The following is a 27,954-nucleotide window of genomic DNA, read 5'->3' as shown; positions in this document are numbered from 1 at the left end:
GAAGGACATAGACAAAAACAGAAAAAAATAATAAATATATAATATTTTAGATAGTGGTAAGTTCTGTGAATAAAAAATTAAGCTGAATAATCAGGTGATAGAGAGTAATCTGAGAAGGAATGTACTTTTGTATATGGTAGTCAGGAAAGTCTTCTCTGAGGTGGTTCATCAGAGTTCTAAAGGAAGGGAGGGAATTAGGCATGCAGACTTTTGGGGAACAGCATTTTAAGCAAAAAAATAATTAAAAATAACTAAGTGCAAAGACCCTGAGGAAGCTGGGAGTGAAACAAGCGATGGGTTATTTTGCAAGAGAGCAGAGACATGATATGGCTCAGATCATGTATTACCTCAGACCCAGAGGGAACCAGAGAGTTGACTACAAACACAAAAGAGAAGAAGACTTAACTCCTCGTTTAATAAATATTTACTGAATGCTGCCTTGTGCTAGGCATACTCTTCAGTGTGTAGGGGATTCAGCAATGAACAAAATAGCCATATTCCTATCTATGTGGAACTTAACATTGTTTACATAGGATGGGATACACATAATAAATTAACTAAAATATATGCTATGATAGTAGGTAGTAAGTAGCAAAGAGGTAAAAAGAAAAAAGCAAAGAAGGGTTAGGGTGGGTTGGCAGGTGAGGGACAGTATCAGAAAGGTTAGCCAGGGTAGGTGATATTTGAATAAATATCTGGAAGAGGTGGGGCCATGGGATAAGAGCATTCTGCAGAGAGGTACCAGCAGGTGCAAACAGTTGAGGGGGTGGGTGCTGGTGGGTACAGAATGAGGGGTAGTAAGAAGGCCAGTGTGAGGTGGTGAGAGGAGAGGAAGGGAAGATGAACTTGGACCTTGTAAGCTATTGCAGTATCCCAGGTGTTTACTCTGTGAGATGGGGACTCAGTGGAGTATTCTGTACCTAAGGGAGATATGGTCTGATCTACCTTTGCAACTAAGGTTGGGCTACTGTGTTGAGTACAGACTGAATGGAAGCAAGGGTCATAATTCTGTGTGCTTCTGAGGAAATAATAAAGTCAGTGAGTAGAAGGGGATGACTTTTCCAATTAAAGAATCCCACTTAACTGACTGTCCACCAGTAAAACTGGCTGCCCAGTAACCTTGGAAGTTATAGTCAGCAGTTGGTCACCAGCATTTCCAACAGATGCCAGGGATGTTGATGCTGTGAAATTCCTATATCGAATAAGCCTTTACATCCTATGATATCCCAGATTCCTTCTAATACTAAACATCTCTGATTCTACAGCATGTATCACCTCAGTCTCCCCCAGTTAGAATATAAGCTCCATGAATGCAGGGGGTTTTGTCTGTTCTGTTCATTGCTCTGGTCCTGGAGCTCAAACAGGGTCAAGCATATAGCAGACACTCAATGATTATTTGTTAAATATGGAATGTCTCTGTTAAACTTACTGCAGGACCTGAGCAACGCACTTTTCTTCTCTGCACATCAGAGAGTAAAAAGTTGGATTAGATGGCATCTGATGATCTTTCCAGGTTTGCCAGTGTGTGATCCCCTTTCAAACTGTGAGCCGTTGTTCTAACAGGCTTTGCAGGCTCTGGGGTGTATGAAGGGGTGCTGTTGGGAGGAAAGGCAGGGATGGGTAAGGGTAAACCTGAGTCAAGGAGAAGAGAACAGATAACTTCTGGGGCTGGGGACCAGGGCACTCTCTGAAAATAAATGTGAATGTCTCTTTGAGATGCACAGGGTTCTAATTCCAGTAAAGGTGTTTCACTAGACACTGAGGATACAGGATACTGAGGACCCACCCCAAACGTGATATCATTGCCTCATCTGAGCCAGTCTGGTCAACAAAGTGTCACAGGTTCCTGAGGTTCTCATGGGAAAAACAGCATAGATAACAGCAGGGACTCCTTTTAACTGTATTGAAAATATATTTTTTATCTTGATGAAGTGCACAAATGAGAACATTTCTTTAAAGAGAGAGTTCCATTGAGGCTCAGCATTACTAGGAATCCCCAGGCACCCACAAGGCAGCGATTTCATGTACCCCTGAGGTTTAGCAGAGCAGCCAACAGGTTGGCTGACAGGGTCCAGATTTGCTACCAGATAAGCCAGTGAGATATGGGTCATATTTATTGAATATGGAATCAAATATATTGATAAAAAAAGATGAACACTAGGTAGCTGCAATGATTTTATTCTGCATTTAGTTTATTTCAAACAAAAAAAAGAGTGTTTTCAATGTCAAGAAGCATGCATACATGGGTGTCTTCCAGGCTATTTTTTTTGTAAGTTGCTTTCATTGCAAATTAAAAGAAGTAGAGTTCAGCTTCATAACGACCTAGGAGAAAAAAAAAAAGTAACAGCTATTACTTACTGGTTAAGAGGCTCTTGTCATGTATTATCCCAATTACTTTTTATATTGATGATACTATTGTTGCCTTCAAGTTAGATGTGGAAACTGAGGCTCAGAGAGGGTCTAGCCCAGGTCGTATAATTAGTAGAGGACAGACACAGGATTTGAACCCACGTCTATACTCGGAATTCAGATGTATATGACACTGTAGGGTATGCTCCAAAAGGATAGGGTAATTACCTTTCAAACTCAAATGCTAGGATAATCACAATTATAACCCAGGGAACTGTGTTTTAAATAAATAGGATCTATATTTCCTGGAGGATCTGAGTGGCACAGAGAGAGACTGGAAAAACAGAGAGAAATAAATCCAAGTTCTAGGGATTTCAGCTGTTGGGACTCTCTGTTCTTTCTCCAGACACTGGTGTGGGTGACTTCCCCTGTGGATTTTTCACCCATATGAACCCACGGAGGATTAGAGTGTGGACTGCACCCCTGCAATACCCAGTCATTTATCCTCCCACCTGACAGTACAAAGGGCAGTCACCTTCTTCCTAGAATCATTTCGCTGCTCAGATCCAAAAGTTTCTGCGACGCCCACCAAAGATTTTGAAGCCCATCTTGGTGGGCAACATGTTGCTCTTCACCATGCTCCCAGATCTGCTCAGCAAGCCTGCCAGCCGATGGGTCATGCAGGTTGCAGTGTTGCAGGCTCTCTTCTGGACAGTGATGCTGATTTGCAGGATAGAGAAAAAGAAAAGGCCTGTTAGTGAGAGCTTGAGTGCAGGTGCTGCCCCACAGGATAATCATGGAAAATTACTGCTCTCAGAGGCACCAATAAACCTTAAGTATTTCTGCTAGAAACGGTCATCACAGCAGAAAATCATAGGCCATTAGGGAAAATGCCACGATCAGTCCCCATACACATTTCCAGGGGTGTCAGAAAACCCAAAGGTGGCTCTGGGATGTGCCTTCCTGGGCATGAAGGAGGGAGCGGATGCCCTGTGCTGGGTGGGGCAGGGAGCCTCACCTGGAGCCCTCTGTCTTCTGCTCCTTCTCCAGCTCACGGGCCCTCATCTGCTCATAGTCATTCACCATTGCAGCCAGTAGGAGGCGCAATTCCTCCTCATTGAGTGTAGCAGGATCAAAACGACTATCAAAAGCCAACCTAGGGAGGGGAAGCAAGCCCAGTACAGGCTTTGAGACCCTGACTACCCCCTCCCCAGGATAAGCAGCCAGGTTTCCTGGTTTCTGCAACTTGCCCTGAGGATGTGGCTGCCCCAGCTCTCAATGGACAGAGCATGAGGTCAGTATCCACCCAAAAATTCTGCTTCACCAGAATTTAGGCTCTGGTGAGACCTAAAAGAAGTGGTTTGCTCCAAGTGGATCATATAGGCTTCTGAAAGCTGATGGTTAGATTTTCAAGAATTTTATGAGCTTAGTGTTAAATACAGCCATTATTAAAAATTAAATGATAATGATAGTTTGAATCTGAAAATCATTTCACTTTAATCTAATTTGAATGAAGGTGAGAAATTAGATGTATAGGTAACATATCAGATTTAATAACAAATTTATTGGCAAAGTACTTAGCAGATAGGATGCAATCTATGTCTCAAATTGTGGTTAAATTAGTAAATAGGTTTGCTAAAGATACAAATATGTGGTAAAAAGGAATGTTATATGAAATTTACAATAACGAGTACTGTATATCTTATGTGTGTTTGTACACTGTGTGCTACACATCTTTGTCTCATAAACAGTTTATGATAAACTTATATACACGTTTACATTCATACATTACTATCGCCCCCACCTGCAACCGCACCAAGAGCCAGATTCAGCACAGCGCAACTGAGAAGAGAATTTTATGATCCAGGGACAGAGGGAGGTGGCAGCGCTCCTGGCAGGGCTGTCTCACCTGAATGGCGCTGAGTGGAGCATGCCTGCCTGGTACAAGACCAGGATGCTGAGGACCAGGAAGCAGGGGAACTTCCAAAATCCCATGACGACTCTCTGCAAGGGAAGAATAACATCAGCACCTGGAGCAATAAATAACAAATTCCATGAGCCCACAGACCCAGGCTCTGCTCCTGCCTCTGCCCCTAACTCCCTGGCATCCTGGCTTCAGGCTGGACATGTCACTCCACTTCACCATCGTTTCCTCCTCAGCCAAGTGGACTGCTAGAAGATTCAGTAAGGCTGCAACATGCTTGTTTTAGCAAAGAAACCTAGTGGGACAACTGGGTGAAGAGGTCTTAGTCCATAGCCCCCGCCCCATCACTCCACTCACTCTCACATACAACCTGTTGGCCAGGACTCCTGGAGGACAGAGTCCGAGTACCTGTCACCACAGCTGTTCCCACTGTGCAACCCAGAGCTGTCCTCCTGGTGCCGGGCTTTTGCACATACAGGGAGGGGGGAGGGGATTACCGAGGACAAATTTCTGCGGTTGGAATCCCTGAGAAACTGAAGAACCACATTCTAGCGGTCAGCTGCTCCACACTTTGGTAACGAGTGCCCTGTAAGAATCAAGCTGGAAGGGCCTCAGATTGGAACCCAGGACTTAAACTGGGAAAAAAGTTCCCAGAACACGCAACGGGGGCTTGCGTTTAATGGCTGCCTGCCCCTCAGTCACTGCACCTATTTGCCACCCGCTTGCGCTGGCCCAGGTTCCGAAGCATTTCCCGTGGTCCGCTAGGCACAAGACGTGGTCCGTGAGAGCACCATCTGCACAAAACGATTCCTGCGTCCAGATCTGCTTGCAGTGCCAGGGGAGCTCCAGCATCCCAAACTGACCTAAGCACGTGTGCTTCGGGAAAGGAAACTGGAGCCCGGCTCAGCGCGGGGAGACTGAAGCAGGGAGTGCGTGAACAGAGACCATCCCGTGTTACCTGTGGAAGGAGGCTGGGATGCATTGCAGAGTAATGCAGGTTGTGTGAAATGACCTAGACAGAAGTGGACATAGCCTTTGAGACTGGAAGAGATCAGCTAAGAAAAAGTAATGGAGAGAGAGGAGGAAGGGAGGAGAGAGAGAGAAAAACAGAATCCCAGCTAAGCAGGAATCTCCAGGCTTACCTGGCAGCAGGAAGCAGGTGGCTTAGAGCAGAGGAGGGAGCAGTGGCAGTAGCTCTGGCTTCAGGCGATGGCACTGTGGCAGAAGTGGCAGTGACACTCGAGCTGGGCAGTGCGTCTGATGCCTCCCAACACCAGCAGCTGCTCTTATTCCCGCTGCTCTGGGTCTGGGGTGGTCCAGGAGCTCTGGGCAACCAATGAGGGGAAGGATCTGAGCCCCAGAAGGATTGTGTCATCACTTGCGTCCAGAACCTGGAGCATCCAGAAGGACCACCCCACTTGTATTTGCATTGAGGTCATTGATGGCGGGGGCGGGAGGGAGACGGGGGGGGGGGTTGGTGAGGACCAACGAAAAACACAGGAAAAGTGAGAAGGAATTTGAGGACACTTTGACGTCATGGTTAACTTCACCTGTTCGGTTTCGCGGGTTTTGAACACGGACGTGTCCCACTCCATCCCCAGCTGTGCGATCTTGTCGGGCAGAGTCCAGCATTACAAGGAACCCTGTCTCCCCTAGGTTTGACTGCAGACCTCCGTGCAAGTGCAGCTTCGAGGGTTAATGCACAGTAGAGTTGATGATTCTGTGCCCAAGGAGGGGGTCTGATTCAGGCAGCTGCAATCACGCACAGGAGGGCAGGGATTGTGGGTATCAAACACAGAGGATCAAGAACTTTGTCACACTGGAACTCTGTTGCAGCTGTGCCTTTTGCAGGTGGAAACATCGTGGGCTAGTAACTTCTAGTGCCTCAGTATACTTATCTGTGAAATGGGGATCATATTCTCATCTTGAAGGAATGTTATCATTACTAAGAATGTACCTGTTATCTGCCCAGGTGGGGATCTAGAAGTGCTTACCAGGGAAGTTCATAGGGGATTCTGTGTGATCCCAATCCATCTTCCCAATCAGCACCCTGTGCAGCTGCCTGGAGTCATGCTGGTTGGTCCATCATGTGGGTTAAGGAGGGGCTGGATGCCCTGCTGGGCCTGAGCAGGGAAGTGCAAGGCTAAAAGCTTCCAAGCAGACCTCTAGCCCCACGCCCCTCCCCCGCCATTCATCACCTAAAGTTCAGCCTCCTTCTCGAACCATTTGCCCAGCTGCCCCTTGCTTCCGGCTGCTGTTTGCCAAGATGTTCCAGTGACCCGTGATTCCAGCCCTGCACCCACGTCTACCGCAGTTCAGTCCTCTGCTAGAAAGCCCGCCAAGCTTGGTGGTGCTGAAGAGTCCAGCGGAGTGCAAGCCTCGCTCTCACTTCAGACATACTCTACACACACACAAACTCAGTACTTTCTCCAAACAGGTGCCCACTCCCAAACCACAGACACTCACAAAATGACCCTGGCGCTCAGCGGCATCCAGGTGATGCTCGCAGTCCCGCCCTAAATATGCACAGAGCGGAATGATTAGGACCTGCATCCACGAAACCTGCACCGACTCTCAGTAAGTGTGCTCTGTAAAGCCCAATTACTCAACACCTCGACCCTCCTACACCCTGCCCAGCACGTTTCTGGATCTCTCTGTCGGAGCTCCTGCTCTAAGCCTTCCAGGAAGGTCTGGAGTGCTGACTTGCTGTCCTCAGCAGATAGAATGCAGAAAACGAAGCTTCTCACTGTCCGCAGTATCGCTGGGTCTGAGCACATAGCTCAAGATGCAAGCAGGCTGTACAGACCCTCCAGCGCGGCAAGCACTGCGGCAGCATCGCGGGGCGATGGAATAAAAACACGGATCCCAGGTAGCTGGTTTTCTCAGGCGGAACCGAAACTAGCCGAAACGAGCCACGAGTGACCCGAGCCACAGGTCCCCGGCCCAGACCGCAGTGTCAAGAAGCCTCAGTGTTTTGTTCAACACGGCGGCTGCGTCGCGGCACATCTCTTCCCCTTGCAGGTTGGTGGTCTCCGGGCTCAGGACACCTAACTTCCAAGATGCCCTTATTCCAATTTTCTGCTTCCTAACTGCAGCGGCGGCACTGATGCAAGCGAATAAAACCTTGGGGCAGGGGAACTGGATATCTGAAACTGGCTCTCCTCAGGCAGGGCGGTGGGGGACCCGGGGAATGGAATAACCGGTTGGAAGCGCTCAAGTGCGCTTGGGCGCAGAGCCGGGAAAGGCAAGATGTGCAAGGGAAGGATTCAGGATGGCGGATCGCGGGTTCAGTGCATCTTGGAGTCTCGAGGCAGAAATCGGGGGCTGAGACCCAGACCGGGGTTAGGGAACTCAGCAGCAAGCCTAAATTGGCGAACGCGGCAAAGCAGATACTGTGCGGCATGTAAATTGGGCTCTGCCACTTAAAGATTGTTGTAGGCGAGGCTTTAAAACTCAGGTGCAAAACTCTTCTGCCGACATGACTTCCAAGACCAGAGTTTCTGACGTATCAATCTTCTGAAATCATTTGTAAGTACGTGTGCCGGGGAATTGCCTTTTCCTATTGAGAGAACCATTGTTTTCACCAGTGCAATGGTGATGACAAAATGGTTAAGAAAGGACTACTTTAGAAGCCGAATTTGTAACCATGTCACTTTGTGGGCTCAGAACTCTACCCCTGGCTGCCACGTGTGCCTTGAACCTTCGAAGCCTACCTTCAGTCCCCCTTCTGAAATCTTTGGTGGCTACAAAGGGCTAGTGGTGTGAGGCAGGATACAGGGTCTGTACCCAGAGGGTGCTAACGTAGCCTCCAGCAATTTCAGCTTTTCTTGAAGAAGTCTCCCCAGATAGCGAGGGACTGACATGAACTCATCCATCAAGTACTCTGAATTTCTAAGGAGTCCTGGTGCTGAGCTGGGGGCAAGGTAAAAAAAAAAAAATCTTTGACACTTAGCAGCATGTGTTGCACACCAGGTGGCACTCACCCAATGTTTATTAAATAATGGAAAATAATTTACTGTGGCAGATTTACCAGCCAGTCTCACCGCTATTATAGGACTCTAATCTAATCCCAGCCAGCAGAGAATCCGGACCTAGCAAGGTATCGCAGCTTTTCAATAGGATTTCGAAATTGTGAGCTCATTTGAGACACTCTTCTCACTTTATTTCACATGCAGAGTTGGTTTCCCCATGGAAGTTTCCAGGAACAAGACAGAGAAAGGAAGGTTAACCCTAGGTTCTTTCGGAAGTCTAGACTCTCCTAGTATGAGATACAAAACCATTCTCCTCTGAGCCTGTCCCTGATTTACCAAGTGAACTCAAAGTTTACCATGTGCACCTTGCTTATGTTGCATCCAGCCCTACCTGAGACTTCTTTTAACTGAAGCACTTAACAGAAATTGAGCTTGAGAAAGTCGCCAAGGAAAATACTGATTTAAAAATAGTTACCTGATTGTTTGTCACTTGATTGTACAGTCTTATTTCATTACCTTTTTTAAAAATAAATTTATTTATTTATTTTTGGTTGCATTGGGTCTTTGTTGCTGCGCATGGGCTTTCTCTTGTTGTGGCGAGTGGGGGTACTCTTCCTTGCCGTGCGCGGGCTTCTAATTTCGGTGGCTTCTGTTTTTGCGGAGCACGGGCTCTACGCACACGGACCTCAGTAGTTGTGGCTCGTGGGCTCTAGAGTGCAGGCTCAGTAGTGTGGCACATGGTCTTAGTTGCTCTGCGGCATGTGGGGTCTTCCCGGACCAGGGCTCAAACCTGTGTCCCCTGCATTGGCAGGCGGATTCTTAACCACTGTGCCACCAGGGAAGTCCCTCATAACTTTTAAACCTGGAAATCAGGTTTTAAAGTTTAAAATGTTTAAAAGGTGGAAACAATCTAGTTTTGAAAAAAACATTTTTTACAACATTCTGATAAACTCTAACTGCAGTGTTTATTTCCATACTTTTAGCTTAGATTCCTGTGCTTTGTTTCAAAACTTTTTTCAGTTGAGGTATAGTTGATTTACAATGCTGTGTTCATTTATTCTGTGCAGCAGTGATTCAGTTTTATATATATGTGTGTGTGTGTGTGTGTGTGTATATATATGTACATATTCTTTTAAATTTTCTTTTCCATTACAGTTTACCTCAGGTAACTGAATAATATATAGGTCCATCCATGTGGCTGTAAATGGCATTATTTCATTCTTTTTTATAGGTGAGTAATTTTCTACTATATGTATATCTTTTAAAAAATTTATTTTAATTGAAGTATAGTTGATTTCTACTGTACAGGACAGTTATTCAGTTATACATATTAATACATTCTTTGTCATATTCTTTTCCGTTATTGGTTTACACAGGATACTGAATATAGTTCCATGTGCTATACAGTAGGACCTTGCTGTTTATCCATTCTGTATATAATAGTTCGTATCTACTAACTCCAAACTCCCAATCCATCCCACCCCCACCCCACCTCCCCCTTGGCAACCACAAGTCTGTTCTCTTTTTCTGTGAGTCTGTTTCTGTTTCATAGATAGGTTCACTTGTGTCATATTTTAGATTTCACATATACGTGATATCATATGGTATTTGTCTTTCTCTTTTGACTTATTTCACTTGGTATGATAACCTCTAGGTCCATCCATGTTGCTGTGAGTAGCATTATTTCGTTGTTTTTCAGCTGCGTATCTTGTGCCTTTTTTATTGAAAAATTTTTAGAAGGTGATTTATCAGAGTGTGCTAGAGACCCATATCTGGTTGAAATTCTGGGTTTTTTTTCAAATTTTTTCCAGTTTTATTGAAATATAATTAACATACAGCTCTGTTGAAGTGTGTGGTGTCCAGCATAATGATTTGACTTACATGTCATGAAATGATTATCACAATAATTTTACTGAACATCTGTCACCTCGTATACATTGGTTGAGAATTCTGTGAATTTCCATGCATTTAAAAGTGTTACACCTAAAGGCTTACTCCTTTAATTCTGTACAATTTGTGTATGAAATAGACTGAACAACAACGAAATCACAACAGTAACAACCTCAGCAGCAGTAGCAACAACAGCTACAATAATTCATTCTCCTCATACTAGGGGAAGTTCAGAGGCATCCAATTAACTGGAGAATTCCAAATGAAAATTCATTGGACTGGGTTCCACATGTTAGGAACTTGGAAGTCACTACTTTGTCCTAACAACAAGTAAAAAGCTGAAGAGACTGGAAAAACAACTCTTCTGGAATCCTTAAGAAACGTGAATACAAAGCAAACCTTTGCCCCCAAGACTGAGGAGACAGGCAGTGGGTGATGGCTTACTGGAGCAGAGATCTCAAGGGGAAACCTCAGTGGGAAAAAGTGCTGGAGCCAGTGCTATGGTAGGAAACCCTGAACTGTAACTGAAGAACTGCTGGAGAAACAGCCTGGACAACTCTGAGAGTTAAAAACTCCGGGGGCACCCAGTCATAAGGGGTCCCCTACAGTTGTGTGAATTTTAAGTCCCAGTGCTCAACAGGTTCTCACAGTACATAGGAGAGAAATATACCCTGGTGGGATTTGCCTCTACAAGCTGCACTTGGTTCTCACAATAGGTAACAGAGAAAAATCCCCTTGTGCATCCAGAGAGGGAGGGGAAAAGAACCATTTGGAAATACACCAAATGACCATGTTCCTAAGAAGGCCTGCCCTCAGGAGACACCACTTAACCAGAGCCTAACCTGAAGGCATATTATCCTGTCCAACCGACCAGGGGAAGGGAAATCCCCAACTACAGGCAGCTCTAGCCTTGCAACTGCCATTAAGGAGTCTAGGACCAGGGACCATTGGATTTTTAGCTTAGACAAAGAATCAGAAAGGCATTCATGGCAGCAGGAACAAAGAGGATGCCACATCCGTGGGGGCTTCCTGGCTTCTCGTTCTTGAGTATGAGAGGGCCTAGCTGACTTTCCTACAGAGCTGAGTTGACTTGCCCTTGGGGTGCTCCTCCCAACCACACAGGGACCTTCTTTGCAGCAGGTACCAGGAGAGTTTCCTTCCCAAATCCAGAGGCCATTTCTAGGGTGACTTCAGCTGCCAGGGAAAATGCTGAGTGTGGTAAACCAGGGCCAGGCTGATCACTCTGAGGGGTGGACAGGCTCAGCAGGTAACACCAAGGAACTACTCTGGGTGGGTTCCTCTGAGATGACTAAAATTCTCCCTTGATTCAGAGCCATCCAGAATGGCTCTCCTCTCCCTGAGTAAGAACAGTGTTCCATGGAGAAGAGGGATAGAAACAGGAATCTTCTCACTGTACGAGAAGTTCCTTACACAGACAGCTCCTTTATGGGCTCTGTTGGCAAACCATACCGTGCACATGAGGGGACTTCTTCTGTAGCTGAAGTCTCCTGGGGTTGGGAAGAGTATGACTTTGGGGTCTTTTACAACTGGATTTGAGTCCTGCCTTTGCCACTCACTTATGTCCTTAAGCAGATAATAATCTCTCTGAGCCACAGTTCCTCAACGTGTATAACGTATATTATGTTAAACACCAGACACATTGCTTGGCACGAAGGAGGTACTTAAGAGTGGTGGCTATTATTATATAACAAAAGCTTATCTGACTATATCAGCTCAATAAGATAAATTAAGTAAAATCAGTACACACTCCTCTACCTTCTTAAGAGGAAGGCAATCTGTAAGTGTTTCATTCTCAAAATAAAACCAATTGCCTAAGCCACAACAGAATGAATCTGCCTTCCCCGAACCTCAAGATACCTGCCTGGTCATGATGTAGGCTCATTGCCCAGAGGGACTAATGACCATTTATATTAAACATCTGGCACATTGCCTGGCAGGGAACAGACACTTAGGAATCATCATTATAACAAAAGCTCACCCCTACCCCTCAAGTGCCAAATCACATCAGCTTGTTTGAAAAGCTAGTAAAATGCTTTGTATACTCCTCTACTTTCTTAGAAAGAATAAACAATATAATTTAAATCCTTTCTTGAGGATCTATTAACACTATCATAAAATTTTTACTTAATGCGCTAACATAAAGACAGTGCTGTTCTCGGGGTTATAAGATGTGTAGGGCCAATAGCCCCAGACTAGATATAATCAAGGTGTCAGTTCTTTTTGATGTCTAATATCTATATAATTTTATGGTTATTCTCTTTCATTTCTTCCCATCAGGTTGTCAACTATCCCTTCTTGCTGGTGTCATTGTGACTGTATTTAGCAACAATCTACCCACGTGCATTTTCACTTGGTGTGCAGCAAAACTATCAACACAGCAAAAAAAAACCCCAAAAACTGAACTAAGTATACTGGTATAGGAACAAAGAGCCTATAGAGATTAAGTGAGACCTGGTAAATACTGGTCAAGCAACATAATAAGAGTCTCTGTGGTCATCTGCTCAGTTAATCTGTACTCAAGAGAACAGAAATAAAGCTTGTCAGAATTATATGTAAACACAGAGCAAACAAGTCCTGAGTAAGCATTTAGGAGTGCTTTTCATCCTGTATAGGTCTTTTCACTTTGTATAACTATAACTCTATACCCATTAAACTATAACTCTCCATTCCTGGCAACCACCATTCTACTTTCTGTCCCTATGACTATGAGTACTTTAAGTACCTCATATAAGTAGAATCATACAGTATTTGCCTTGTTTTATTGATCTCTTTCACCTAACATGAGGTCTTCAAGGTTCATCCCTCTTGTAGCATATGTCAGAATTTCTTTCCTTTTTAAGGCTAAATAATATTCCACTGTTATGTATATACATTTTGCTTATCCATTCATCAATTGATGGACATGGGTAGCTTCCATGTTTTAGCTATTGTGAATAGTACTCCTATATATATGAGTGTACAAATATCTCTTTGAGACCTTGTTTTCCGTCCTTTTGGGTATATACCCAGAAGTAGAAATGCTGGACCAAATGATAATTCTATTTTTAATTCTTTTTATGAACTGGCCTACTGTTTTCCACAATGACTGTACCTTTTTACATTCAGGCTATACCTATACAGTGGCTGTACATTCATTTACATTGTGCACCAAAAGTGTTGCAAGGGTTACAATTTCTCCATATTCTTGCCAAAGTTTTTCATAGTCTGTTTTTGTTTTTGGCCACACCGCATGGCTTGTAGGATCTCAGTTCCCTGACCAGGGATTGAAACCGGGCCACAGCAGTGAAAATGCTGAATCCTAACCACTAGACCACCAGGGAACTCCCAGTTATTGTCTGATTTTTTAATAGTAGCCATCCTAATAGGTGTTAAGTGGTATCTCCTTATACTTCTGTTTGCATTTCCTTAATGATTAGTGACATTGTACATTTTTTCATGTGCTTATTTGCCACTTCTATATCTACTTTGGAGAAATGTCTACTCACGTCCTTTGGCCATTATTTTATTATTTATTTATTTATTTATTTGGCTGCACCGGGTCTTAGTTGCGGCACACAGGATCTTTAGTTGTGGCTTGCGGGCTCTAGTTCCCTGACCAGGGATCAAACCTGGGCCTCCTGCATTGGGAGCACAGAGTCTTAACTGCTGGACCACCAGGGAAGTCCCTCCTTTGGCCATTATTAATGTTTGGTTTTTGGTTGTGGATGTTTAGGAATTCTCCATATATTGTGAATAATATTCCCTTATCAGATACATGATTTACAAATACTTTTTCCATTCTGTGGATTGCCAGTTCACCATGATGATTGTTTCTGTTGATTAAAAGAATTTCTAAATTTTCATGAATTCAAATTTGTCCTTTTTTTCTTTTAGTACCTATGCCTTTTGTATCATATCCAAGAAATAACTGCCAATCTTGCAAAACTTTTCTATTATGTTTTCTTCTAAGAGATAGATCACTTTAGGTCTTACATTTAGGTCTTTGATCCATTTTGAATTAATTTTTTGCACAGTGTTAATTAAAGGCTCCAACTCCATTCTTTTGCATGTGGACATCCAGTTTTCTCAGCACTGTTTGTTGAAAACACTGTCCTTTCCCCATTGAATGGTCTTCATGTCTTTGTCAAAAATCATTTGGCCATTCATGTACAAAGGTTTATTTCTGGGCTTTACTATTCTAAATGATTGCTCTATATGACTGTCCTTATGCCACTACCACACTGTTTTGATAACTATAAATTTGCAGGGTATTTTTTAAGTGATGTTTTAAGGATTTCTTTTTCATTCAGGTATAGTTGACATACAACATTAGCTTAGTTTCTTTTTTTGTGTGTGTGCCGTGCCACGTGGCATGTGGGATCTTACTTCCCCGACCAGGGATTGAACGTGTGCCCCCTGCATTGGAAGCGCAGAGTCTTAACCACTAGACCTCCAGGGAAGTCCCAACTTTAGCTTAGTTTCTGGTGTACAAGATAATGATTTTGATATTTGTATATATTGCAAAATGATCACAACAATAACTCTAATTAACATTCATCACAATACAACGTTACAAAAAATTGGGGGTGGGGGATGACAACTTTTAAGATCCACTCTTAGCTACTATCAAATATACAATACAATATTATTAACTATAGTCACCATGCTGTATATTACATTCCCATAACTTGTTTATTTCATAAATGAAAGTTTGTACCTTTACCTCCTTTATCCACTTTGCCCATCCTTCACCTCCCACCTCTGGCAACCACCGATATGTTCTCTGTATCTGTGAGCTGTCTGATTTATTGCACTTAATATTTTCCTTAACATAATACCCTTGAGGTTCATCCATATAGTCACAAATGGCAAGATTTCATTCCTTTTTATGGCTTAATAATATTTCATTATATATATGTGTATGTGATAAATATATAAATATTTTTATATATGGTAAATATATATGTATTTATTTATTTATTTATAAATATTAAAATATATGTCATATATCGGGCCTCCCTGGTGGCGCAGTGGTTGAGAGTCCGCCTGCTGATGCAGGGGATACGGGTTCGTGCCCCGATCTGGGAGGATCCCATATGCCGCGGAGCGGCTGGGCCCGTGAGCCATGGCCGCTGGGCCTGCGCGTCCGGAGCCTGTGCTCCGCAACGGGAGAGGCCACGACAGTGAGAGGCCCGCATACCGCAAAAAGAAAAAAATATATATATATATATGTCATATATATATCACATTTTCTTTATCCATTCATCTATCAATAGACACTTAGGTTTTTTCCACATCTTGTCTATTGTAAATAATGCTGCAATGAACAAAGGGATGTATATATGTTTTCAAGTTAGTGTTTTTGTTTTCTTTAGATAAATACCCAGAAGTGGTATTGATGGTAGTTCTATTATCGATTTTTTGAGGAATCTTCATACTGTTTTCCATAGAGGCTGCAACAATTTACATCCCCACCAACAGTGCACAAGGGTTCCCTTTTCTCCACATCCTGCCCAACACTTGTTAGCTCTTGTCTTCTTGTAATAGGCATTCTAACAAGTGTGAGGTGATATCCCATTGTGGTTTTGATTTGCATTTCCCTGATTAGAGATATTGAGCACCTTTTCATGTACTTATTAGCCATCTATATGTCTTCTTTGGAAAAATATTCAGATCTTCTGTCCATTTTTTAATTGAATTGTTTTTTTGTTTGTTTTTGTTGTTGTTTTTTGCTGTTGAGGTGCATGAGCCTTTATAGATTTTGGATATTAACCCCTATCAGATATATGATTTGCAAATATTTTCTTTCTTTCAGTAGGTTGTCTCTTCACTTTATTCATGATTTACCTTGCTGTGCAGAAGCTTTTTAGTTTAATGTAGTCCCATTTGTTTATTTTTGCTTTTGTTTCCCTAACCTGGGAATATCTAGAAAGATACTGCTAAGACCAATATCAAAGAGTTTACTGAGTATGTTTCCTTCTAGGAGTTTCATAGTTTCAGGTGGGAAGTCTCATCTTATTCCAAATCCTGGAGGAAAAGCTTTCAATTTTTTGTCCTTGAGTATGGTGTTACTGTTGGTTTTTCATATATAGCTTTTATTATATTGAGTCCATTTCCTTCTATTCCTATGAGAGTTTTTATCATGAAAGGGTGCTCAGATTTCCCAGATACATTTTCTGTATCGTTGGAGATAATTATGTGTGTTTTTTTCCCTTTATTCTGTTATTGTGGAGTAACACATTGATCAATTTTCATATTTTGAATCATTCTTGCATTCCAGGAATTAATCTCATTTGGTTATATTATAGAATCCTTTTAATATGCTGCTGAATTCAATTTCATGGTATTTTGTTGAGGGTTTCTATATCCACGTTCATAAGGGATATTGGATGGTAGGGTTTTTGTTTTACTTTGTTTTGTTTTCCTTTCAAAATCTTTCTCTGACTTTGGTATCAGGACTTGTAGGATAGGTTAGGATGTGGTGCTTTCTCTTCAAGTTTTTGGGAAAAAAATTTTTTTAACATCTTTATTGGAGTATAATTGCTTTACAATGGTGTGTTAGTTTCTGCTTTATAACAAAGTTAATCAGTTATATATATGTTCCCATATCTCTTCCCTCTTGTGTCTCCCTGCCTCCCACCCTCCCTATCCCACCCCTCTAGTTGGTCACAAAGCACCGAGCTGATCTCCCTGTGCTATGTGGCTGCTTCCCACTAGCTATCTATTTTACGCTTGGTAGTGTATATATGTCCATGCCACTCTCTCACTTTGTCAGAGCTTACCCTTCCCCCTCCCCATATCCTCAAGTCCATTCTCTAGTAGGAAAATTTTGAGTAGGATTGGTATAAGTTTTCTTTAAATGTTTTGTAGTATTCATCAGTTGAACCCATCAGATTCAGAGTTTTTCTTTATTAGAAGATTTTTGTTTACTGATTCAATCTCCTTGCTAGTTATAGGTCTATTTGGATTTTCTATTCCTTCATGATTTAATCTTGGTAGGTTTCATGTTTCTAGGAATTTGTCCATTTCATCTAGGTTATCCAATTTGTTGGTGTACAATTTTTCACAGTACTCACTTATTATTCCTTTTATTTCTATAGAATTAGTACTAGTGTCCCCACTATCACTTCTGATTTAGTAATTTAGTTTTCTCTTTTTTTCTTAGTCCATCTAGCTAAAACATTGTTAATTTTGTTAATGTTTTTGAAGAACCTGTTTTGGATTCATTGATTTTCTCTGCTGTTTCTCTAAGCTCCCTTTTCTTTATCTCTGCTCTAATCTTTATTATTTCATTTATTTTGATAGTTTTGGATTCAGTTTGTTCTTCATTTTCTAGTTTCTTAAGTTGTAAAGGTAGTTTGTTGATTTGAGATCTTTTTTGATTTTTAACATAAGCATTTGAGACTGTAAATTTCCCCTTAGCACTGCTTTCAGAGCATCTCATAAGTTTTGGTATGTTGAATTTTCATTTTCATTCATCTGCAAACATTTTCTAATTTCCCTTATTTCTTTGATCCATTGCTTGTTTCAAAGTGTGGTTTCATTTCTACAAGTTTGTGATTTTTTTTTCTGTTACTGATTTCTAACTTTATCCTATTGTGATTGGGGAAGATACTTTTTATGATATCTATCTTTTTAATCGATTGATACTTAATTGGTGGCCTAACATATGGTCTATCCTAGAAAATGTTCATGTGCACTTGGGAAGAACGTGTATGCTATTGTTCTTGGGTAGAGTGTTCTGTAGGTGTCTGTTATATCTAGTTGGTTTATTGTCTTAAGTACTCTGTTTCCTTACTTATCGTCTGTCTGGTTGTTCTATCCATTATTGGAAGTGGGGTACTGAAGTCTTCAGCTTTTATTGTACAACTGCCTATTTCTACCATCAATTCTGTCAGCTTTTGCTTCACATAGTTTGCTGCTTTGTTAGTACATGTGAAAATGTTTATAATTATTATATCTTCTTGCTGTATAGAGCCTTTTATTACTATAGAATGTTTTTTTTTCTCTTGTAACTTTTTTTGATTTAAAGTCTATTTTGTCTGAAAATCCAATATCCATTCATGATAAAAACTCTTACCAAAGTGGATATAGAGGGAACATACCTCAACATAAAAAAAGCTGTTTTTGACAATCCCACAGCCAATATAATACTCAATGGTGAAAAGCTGAAAGCCTTCCTGCTAAAATCTGGAACAAGACAATGATGACCACTCTCACCTTTTCTATTCAACATAGTATTGGAAATCCTAGCCATAGCAATCAGAGACAAGAAAAAAATAAATAAAAGGTATCCAAATAGGAAGGGAAGAGGTAAAATTGTCATTATATGCAGATGACATGATACTATATATAGAAAACCCTAAAGACTCCACACAAAAACTAGTAGAATTGATAAAGAATTCAGCAAGGTAGCAGGATACAAGACTAACATACAGAAATTGGTTGCATTTCTTTACACTAACAATGAAATGTCAAAAAGGGAATGTAAAAAAAAAATACCTTTTAAAATTGCACCCCCAAAAATAAAATACTTAGGAGTAAACCTGTCCAAGGAGGTGAAAGACTTATATGCTGAGAACTATAAAACATTAATAAAGGAAGTTGAAGATGATTCAAATAAATGGAAAGATATCCCATGCTCTTGGATTGGAAGAAGTAATATGGTTAACATGAACATACTACCCAAAGCAATCTACAGATTTAATGCGATCCCTATCAAATTACCCATGATGTTTTTCACAGAACTAGAAAAAATAATCCAAAATTTATATGGAACCATAAAAGACCCAGAATTACCAAAGCAATCCTGAAGAAAAAGAACAAAACAGGAGGCATAACCCTCCCAGACTTCAGACAATACTACAAAGCTAAAGTAATCAAGACAGCATGGTACTGGCACAAAAACAGACATATGGATCAATGGAACAGAGTAGAGAGCCCAGAAATAAACCCACACACCTCTGGTCAATTAATCTTTGACAAAGGAAGCAGGAATATACAACAGGAAAAAGACAGTCTCTTCAGCAAGTGGTGCTGGGAAAGCTGGACACCTGCATGTAAATCAATGTAGTTAGAACACACTCTCTCACCATACACAAAAATAAACTCAAAATGGCTTAAAGACTTAAAACATAAGACATGACACCATAAAACTCCTAGAAGAGATCAAGAGCAAAACATTCTGTGACATAAATTGTACGAGTGTTTTCTCAGGTCAGTCTCCCAAGGCAATAGAGAAAAAAAAATAAAATAAAATAAACAAATGGGACCTAATCAAACGTACAAGCTTTGCACAGCAAAGGGAACCATAAACAAAATGAAAAGACAACCTATGGAATGGGAGAAAATATTTGCCACCTATGTGACCCACAAGGGCTTAATTTCCAAAATATACAAACAGCTCATACAACTCAACAACAACAACAAAAAAAAAAAACCAATCAAAAAATGGGTAGAAGACCTAAGTAGACATTTCTCCAGAGAAGAAATACAGATGGCCAATAGGCACATGAAAAGATGCTCAACATCACTAATTATTAGAGAAACACAAATCAAAACTACAATGAAGTACCACCTCACAGCAGTCAGAATGGCCATCATTAAAAACTCTACAGGGAATCCCCGGCAGTCCAGTGGTCAAGACTCCACGCTCTCACTGCCAGGGGCCCGGGTTTGATCCCCAGTCAGGGAACTAAGATCCCACAAGCCATGTGGCACAGCCAAAAAAAAAATTTTTTTTTTCAATAAAAACTCTACAAACAACAAATGCTAGAGAGGATGTGGAGAAAAGGGAACCCTTCTACACTGTTGGTGGGAATGTAAGTTGGTACAGCCACTGTGGAAAACAGTATGGAGGTTCCTCAGAAAACTAAAAATAGAATTACCATATGATCCAGCAATCCCACTCCTGGGCATATACCCAGACAAAACTATAATTCAAAAAGGTACATGCACCCTTACGTTCATAGCAGCATTATTCACAAGACATGGAAACACCTAAATTTCCATCAGTAGATGAATAGATAAAGAAGATGTGGTACATATATACAATGGAATACTACTCAGCCATAAAAAAGAATGGAATAATGCCATTTGCAGCAACATGGATGCAGCTAGAGATTATCATACTAAGTTAAGTAAGTCAGAAAGAGAAAGACAAATACCGTATAATATCACTTATATGTGGACTCTAAAATATGACACAAATGAACCTATCTATGAAACAGAAACAGACCCAGAGGGGGTTGGGGAAGGGATGGAGTGGGAGGTTGGGGTTAGCTGATGTAAGCTATGGATAAACAACAAGGTCCTACTGTGTAGCTCAGAGAACTATATTCAATATCCTATGATAAGTCATAATGGAAAAGAATATTAAAAAAAGAATGTATATATATGTATAACAGAATCACTTTGCTATATAGCAGAAATAAACACAATGTTGTAAATCAACTATACTTCAATAAAAAATAAAATAAAAATAAAGTATATTTTGTTTGATATTCATATAGCCACCTTTGCTCTCTTTTGCTTACTATTTGCATGCAGTATCTTTTTTTTAATCCTCTTACTTTTAACACATTTGTGTCTCTGGATCAAAGGGGATTCTTCTGAGTATATAGGTTAACCATGTGTTTTTACCCATTTTGCTAATCTTTGTCTTTTGATTGGAGAGCTTAATCTATTTATGTTTAAAGTAATTGAACTTTCATTTTGCTATTTGTTTTCTATATGCCTCATAGCTTTTCTGTCCCTCATTTCCTGCATTACTGCCTTCTTTTGTGTTTAGTTGATTTTTTGTAATATATGTTTAAATACATTTCTCATTTCCTTTTTGTAATTCTATAGCTATTTTCTTTGTGGCTGGCATAGGGATTAAATTTAATACCCTAAAGTTATACACTCTAATTTGAATCTCTACCTGCTAAATTTCAATAACATACAAAAACTCAGTTCCAGGGACTTCCCTGGCGGTCCAGTGGTTGAGACTCTATGCTTCCACTGCAGGGAGCATGGGTTTGATCCCTGGTTGGGGAACTAAGATCCCGCATGCTGCGTGAGGAGGCCAAAAAATTTTAAAAAACAAAAAAACTCAGCTCCATTACATCTCTATCCCCACTCCTTTCAGTTGTTGATGTCAAAAATTACATCTTTATACCTTTTGTGCTCCAAGACATTAGTTTCTCTGCCGAGGATCAACCTGATGTGTAAACTTAAGGTCTTCTCAGGTCTCTTCTGAATTTTTCCCCTGTGCATGTGTGGTCACTTTCTAATTTCCCCTGTATATGCAGTTGTTTTCGAATAGCCTAGTCTTTAATCTGTTTTCACATGGGAAAAAGAGAAAATTGAAGAGGAGAGAAAATGGGTGCTGGCCCTTAAATTCCTTGGCAGTCACTACAGGCAGAGGAGAAAGGCTTGCAAGGATGAGAGGAGGTGCAGCATGCCCCTCAGATCCACCTCCTTGCCTGAACCTCTGTGATAAAACCAGCAATCAACAATCAGAGCACAGATCCCTGATACTCAGACAACAGGGTCCTTTCGGTCCACTCTGGCTCCCACAAGCTGTTTGCAACCTACTTCAGGGACACATGCACAGCTGACTGCCATATTCCTGGGGATGGGAGATTGGTAGCTGCGATGGTGCTAAGAGCTGGAATTGGCTAACATAAACTGCAATTTTCAGTCCAAGTCTTCCCTTTAGAGTTGCAAGCCTTCAACAGACTCCAGAGTTCCAGAGTAATTACATTAGACAGGTTTACCAGCATAGTTGTTGGCTATGTGGGGACAGAGATACCTGGTACTTCCTACTCTGCCTTCTTCCCAGAATCCTCCTTCATGGTCTTTTGTAACAACAGCCAAATAAGTTAGAGCCGGGTGTGAATGAAGAGCCTACAGACATTGAAGAATAACTTAGTAATGGTCAGGAAGGCAGTAATGAACTGTTGTGATGCCTATTTCAATTATCCAGAGGCTGTTTTCTTGGTCTCTTCTCAGCCTTATCTTGTTTAATGGAGGTCATCAGGCAGGGGACACCTGATGAGTGGGTGTTTTGCAGTTTCTCTCATGAGGCACAATCATAGTGAAGACAAAGTCCGTGATGTGGAAAGGACTCAGTGATCCAGGCCACAATCTTGAGGGGTGTGTCCCTGGATAATAGGGGTCTGAGGACATAAGTAGAAATTGTGTTCCTATTACTAGGCAAATATCCTTGTAGCTGGTGTGATAACAACTAACTTTCAGATGTCAGATCTTGTATTGATTTCTATAATGCAAAATCACTCTTTGGCATCAAAGATCTAAAGGATCTTAAAGGCCCTTTGGAAACCCCTCAGCCCTGGGCCAGTTGTCCTCAGCACACCTTAAACAGTAGTTACACACACTTAAGCAATCAATGCCTAACTTCTCTTCAGCACCAATAAGTGCCATCCACAGCAAACCTCCAGTTAAGATGAGAATATGAAGAATGGGCTCCCTGAGGAGCCCAAGGACTGAGCAGAGACCGCAGGTTAGAGAAGGGTTGGTTTCTTCTTTTCCTCTTTTGCCTTGTGGTCAACCTTGAATAAGTTGTTTCTTTTGCCTCAGAAGTTAAGGAGTTTTCATTGGTCAAAATAAGGCTATGAAATCCTTTTTGCTCTCTCTGTAGGAAGATAGACATCAGGTCCTGCCGGTGATGAGCAAGATAAGGTGGAGTGTTTAGAAATTTTATTCTTACCTGTATGATGTATTTCAGCATTAAATGTTTTGACCAACCCCCTTCCCTTCATTTTACTTCTCTATAGTCTTAAGAGGTACAGGGTAAAGTTAGAGCATATGTAGTCATTAGATCACATATAGATCATATTCTGTAAGTCATTCTACTGACTTTGCTTTTTTACAAGTCTAGAAAATAGTAGCATTTAATGAAAGTAGCTGTGAGGCACATTGCAGTCTAATTCTTTTATTTTACTAAAATGAGAAGGGGGAGGAGTGAAGGAGGTGGATATAGAAGAACAAAGAAGTGGATGGACCTAAAGACTGTCATACAGAGTGAAGTAAGTCAGAAAGAGAAAAACAAGTATCATATATTAACACATATATGTGGAATCTAGAAAAATGGTACAGATGAACCTATTTGCAAAGCAGAAATAGAGACACAGACGTAGAGAACAAACACATGGACACCAAGGGGGTGTGGGGGTGGGATGAATTGGGAGATTGGCATGTATACACTACTGTGTGTGGAATAGATAACCAGTGAGAGCCTGCTGTGTGGCACGGGGAACTCTCCTCACTGCTCTGCGGTGACCTGGATGGGAGGGAAATCCAAAAAAGAGGGGATATATGTATACATATATGTCCCTTTTTTGTCTCCTACCTGAAAGACATACACACGCTCAAGTCTCTCTTCCATGGCAAAAATTACATTTTGACTCCACACTCCCCTCTTATCATCTGTTCTATAACTCTCCTTCCTCTCTACTCACAACTCCATACTTCTTGTTTCTAATTCCATACTGACCAGTCACTGCTTTGCCCACAGCCATTAACATTAGTTGTGACAAAACCACAAGAAAAGATAGATTACACAGGAAAATGTAGGGCTCATGCAATCCAGGTGGAAGAGATAGAAACTGCACAGGGAAGGATGGACTCAGTGTGTCCCAGGCCAGAGAGGAGGCCAGTATGTCTAGACGTGGTGAACACAGTGGGGAGTGGCAGCAGCTGAACCTGCAGATGCGGGCAGGAGCCCCACCATGTGGCGGCAGCTGGGAGCAGAAGGGTTGGGGCGGAGGGGTGGTCTGTAGGCCTGAGTAAAGTTTGCACTTTATTCTAAGTGCACATGGATGGCATGGGAAGCCATGGAGTGGAGAAACATCTCTGTTGTTTCTTCTCTCCCCTCTATATTGTTTGCAAAGCATCTTCATGAACCCCGATCTTCATGGCAATAATAGGAAATGAGTAGATTAGATAATAATACCCATTTGATAGGTAAGGAAACTGAGATTTCACCAAGACTATGACTATTAAATGAAAGAAGAGTGTAGATGAAAAATTAACTCTCCTGGGAACTCAGGAGATAAAAGTGACGGCCCTTTCTTTGCCATTAATCTGGATAGGTGACCTTTCCCTCACGGTCTGCTGCTTCACCTGAGAACCTTGCCCTGGAGGTGTCCTTCCAGCTGTCCACTATGAAATGATAAGATCTCTCCATTTCCTTTCACAGCCTCCTCACTTGCGGAGCTTCCTAAACCTGATGCGCAGGCCACAAACCAGACCAATTTAATCAAAATGTGGAGAAGAAGGTGGAACTTGGGTATCAGCATTTTGCAAAAGTCCCATGAGATTCCAATGAGCATCCAAAGTTGAGAACCAATGTATTAGAAATCCCTGAAAGGCAGGCATGAATGAGGGCCACCAGATCTGCCTCACTCTGCTCCACCCCCACCATATCCTCCATCACCTACTCCTCAGGTGCCTCCTGCCTGTCCTAGGGCTGCTGCTGAAGCTCCAGTCAGGCCACACCCCTTAACTGCTTTCCACAATATTTACTGTCCCCCCTCTGTTGACAGCTCTAATGGATTCTGCAGATTAAACAATCCCAGCCATTTTGAGCTGTCCTGGGATTAGCCTGTCACACAAAGGCAGAAACTGCCCTTGTTCCTCCTGGTTCTAACTGAATAATTTTCTCTAAATACCCTCCCTTTCCAGCAGGCACCCAGGCTCCTTAGACAAATAGAGGTGAGCAAGGGCTGCCTCTGATGGGATGAAGGACCAGAAATGAGCTGCCCAAATGCAGTGGGTGTCGAAGTAGCTGCTGTATTAAGTGAGAGACACTGAAGGCTTCAAATCCTTCTTTTAAACTAAACCCCCCTGGTCAGGAGGTGCAGCCAAGAGCCCTACAGAACCCAGGTTGCAGACTCCAGGGTGGGATTTCCTATTAGGACAGGCTCCAGGGGAGGTGATGCGGGTTGCTCTTCCCTGTTCACTTCCTACATTCTTCTCCTCTTCCCGCTGTTCCCACTCCTCCTCCGCACACTCACCCTTGCTCTTCTCTAGTGTCTGAAAAGATTCCTTGGAGCCTTATTCCTACTCAGTTTAAGAGGGAATTTCTGTTCCAAACCCTTGCTCTGGGCTCAGGTGTCCTCCACTAGTGTATTGGGGGAGCCGAGATTAAGATGCCTGATACCACCTGGCACTGGTGCCTTCCTGGGAACCACGACTCTGAGGACTCACTGATCAGGAAACATTTTCCATGCCCATAAACTTTTCCATCAAAAGGGTTGCTGCTCAGGGTTATCCTTTTTATTCATCCATTATTAATTCACTCATTCAGTAAATATTTTCAACGCAAATAAGGTGAATCCCATGTTTCCTGTACAAGTTATGTACAGCCCAGAAGCAGAGATAAATATGTGCACATGGCAGGACACTCACTGGAACTGTAGCTCAGATGCCACAGAGATGGCACTGACAAGATCCCCTTGTCAATATGCTCAAGCTCATGTTGCTTGGTCACTGGAGACCACAACAGTTGCAAGAAGGAGATCTCTGGGAGGAAAGAGAATTGGATGGTGGCCATTCCCCTGGTTGTTGTCCAAACACACTGTATGCAGTGGGGCTCTCCTAGTCGAGGCCAGAAAGCAGGAAAAAGTAGACTGGATCCCAAGGACTTGGCCAGCAGGAAGAAATGTTGCTTCTGGGAATCGTGTGCTGCTGGAAAGAGGAAAATCCCAAACTAGCGGCATATGTGCACACTGGGGAAAATGAAGAAAGGTGTGTGAGTATAACTCAGAGCTGTTACCGGAGCAGCTTAAGACTGAGTCTCAGAGCAGAAATCTCCCTTGCACTTAGGAACAAGACATCAGTGGCTCCCCAGTGCCTGGAACAGTGAGTTACAACCAAGGCAGTCCCACTCCCCAAGAGGAAGGAGGATGCAGTTCCCCCTAAAAAGACATTATTCATGCCCAATCTTCAGGTTGAGAAGAACAGCCATGGTGACTCACTTTTAAGTCATGTTTCCTAATGAGAATGCATCAGAATCATTAATTATGTTGTCACAGAAAAAGGGTGAGAACCGCAAGTTAAAAGATAAAGTCCACTTAGCAAGGCATACAGAGCCCCTCACAATTAATTTCAATCTACCTTTTAGCCTCTTCTCCAGCCTCTGGCCAGTTTTCCCCCTAATGTCCATTCTGTTCAGGAGCTCTGTGGTTTGGTGAAATTGGTTCCCCCTCCCCCAGCTCTAAGGGTGGGTGTGATGTTTTTAAACCATCACAAATTCTTACAGATCCTCCCATCAAGAGGTGGGGACTTGCTTTGACCAATATAATGTGACAGAAATTATGTCGCACAGGTCTCAAGTTTGGATATCAAGGGTCCTTGAGCCTCTATTCTCACCCTCATGAGATGCTGTATGCATGAGAATGTGCCCCAGCTAGCTGGGTGGAGAGGACACACAGAAGAGAACCGAGGCAGCCCGGACAACCAGCAGACCTATGACCGACACCATCCAGGACCGGCTGGCCCCGAGCTGACTTGCCAAATGACCCTAAATGCATGAGTGAGCCCAGCCAATGCCACATGGAAGAGAGTGAGCCATCCCAGCTGAGCCCTGCCCAAATTCCTGACCCACAGACTCACGAACTAATAAATTGTTGTGCTTTTGAGACACTAAATTTTGGAGTATTTTTTTTTATGTAGCAAAGGCTAATGGAAAGAGTGGGCTAAGCCAATCAGGGTGAATCCTTCCCTCCTGTCACAGCTGATCCAGACACAGGTCAAATGATCAATGCAGGCTCAGGTGTGGTCCAATCAGTGAGAACCTCAAGGCCTTCGCTGGGGATACCTGGTCAACGTTGTTCCTCCCTACTCTGCATACTGTGCTGTGAGGTGAAGCTGGAAGTATGTAGCCATTTTGCCACCATTACAGGAGCAGCCCGAGGACGAAACCCTTGCATGATAACCCTCCAGAAAACTGCAGAGAAATGGAGTCAGGGCCTTGGTCAGTGTCTCTGTCAAACTGCACTGGAACCTCACATCTTCTCTAGACATTTATAATTATAGGAGTCATAAATCCTTTGGTTATTTAGGACATTTGACCTCGGCTTTATTTGCAGTTGAAAGTGTCCAACTGATACACTCTCAAAGATCTGTAGTTTCATGTTCATTTCGCCAATGAAACCCTGCTTTTCAAACAAAACCTTAAGCAGCAGCATAAAATGAAAGAAAAATGTGTTTAAAGAAGGAGTGGGCAGCCCAGAATCCTGAGACCAACATCTTAACTCCTGTATTTGATCCCTAGGGCTGCTGTATGCAAGTACCACCAACTACAGGTGGCTTACAACAGCAGAAATTTATTGTCTCTTAGATCTGGAGGGTCGAAATCAGACATCAGTGTGTCGCACCCTGCTCCCTCTGAAACCTGTAGGGGAATCCTTCCTTCCCTCTTCCTATCTTCTGCTGGTTTGGTGGCATCTTTGGTGTTCCTTGTCTTATAGATGCATCACTCCAATCCTCCATTTTCACATGGCTTTACAGGTTCTCTCTGTGTCTCCTTCCATTTTGTACCCTCTGTGCCTGTCTGTCTGTGTTCAGGTTTCTCCTTTTTATAATGGCACCAGTCATACTGGACTAGGGCCCACACTAGTGACCTCAGTTCACCTTGATTAGTTCTATAAAGAACCTATTTCCAAATAAAATCACGTGCTCATTAAGACTTTAACTTATCTATTTTGAGAGACACAATTCAATCCATAACACTCCCTAGCTCACAGCAGTACTTGAGGAGGCCATGCAGGACACTGACCAGGGCTCTGCAGGAGACACTATATTTTTATTCAT

The 27,954-nt window shown here is 42.3% G+C and overlaps 1 protein-coding gene across 1 annotated transcript; it reads right to left on the bottom strand.

Moving 5' to 3' along the window:
- Positions 1 to 2,909: 2,909 nt before the first annotated feature.
- On the bottom strand, positions 2,910 to 4,344 carry LOC132493767 (calcitonin receptor-stimulating peptide 1-like). The gene is made up of 3 exons (XM_060104564.1): positions 4,259 to 4,344; positions 3,368 to 3,505; positions 2,910 to 3,069 (listed from the first exon to the last, which is right to left on the bottom strand). Exons 1-3 carry the CDS (start codon positions 4,342 to 4,344, stop codon positions 2,910 to 2,912), a joined length of 384 nt encoding a protein of 127 aa, XP_059960547.1.
- Positions 4,345 to 27,954: the final 23,610 nt, after the last annotated feature.

Source organism: Mesoplodon densirostris, chromosome 7 (genome assembly GCF_025265405.1).
Source record: "Mesoplodon densirostris isolate mMesDen1 chromosome 7, mMesDen1 primary haplotype, whole genome shotgun sequence".
Taxonomy (NCBI): Eukaryota; Metazoa; Chordata; class Mammalia; order Artiodactyla; family Ziphiidae; genus Mesoplodon; species Mesoplodon densirostris.
Note: the sequence above shows the minus strand (reverse complement) of the source record. Positions and strands in the feature narration are given on the sequence as shown.

Bases quoted from the DNA above. Each gene is read 5' to 3' on its own strand.
- LOC132493767 (XM_060104564.1), bottom strand. From the start codon at position 4,344: ATGGGATTTTGGAAGTTCCCCTGCTTCCTGGTCCTCAGCATCCTGGTC. The intron at 3,506-4,258 runs GTGAGACAGCCC...TCCCCTCCCTAG, and splicing joins CTCCACTCAGCGCCATTCAG to GTTGGCTTTTGATAGTCGTT. The intron at 3,070-3,367 runs GTGAGGCTCCCT...CCTGCAAATCAG, and splicing joins CAGAAGACAGAGGGCTCCAG to CATCACTGTCCAGAAGAGAG.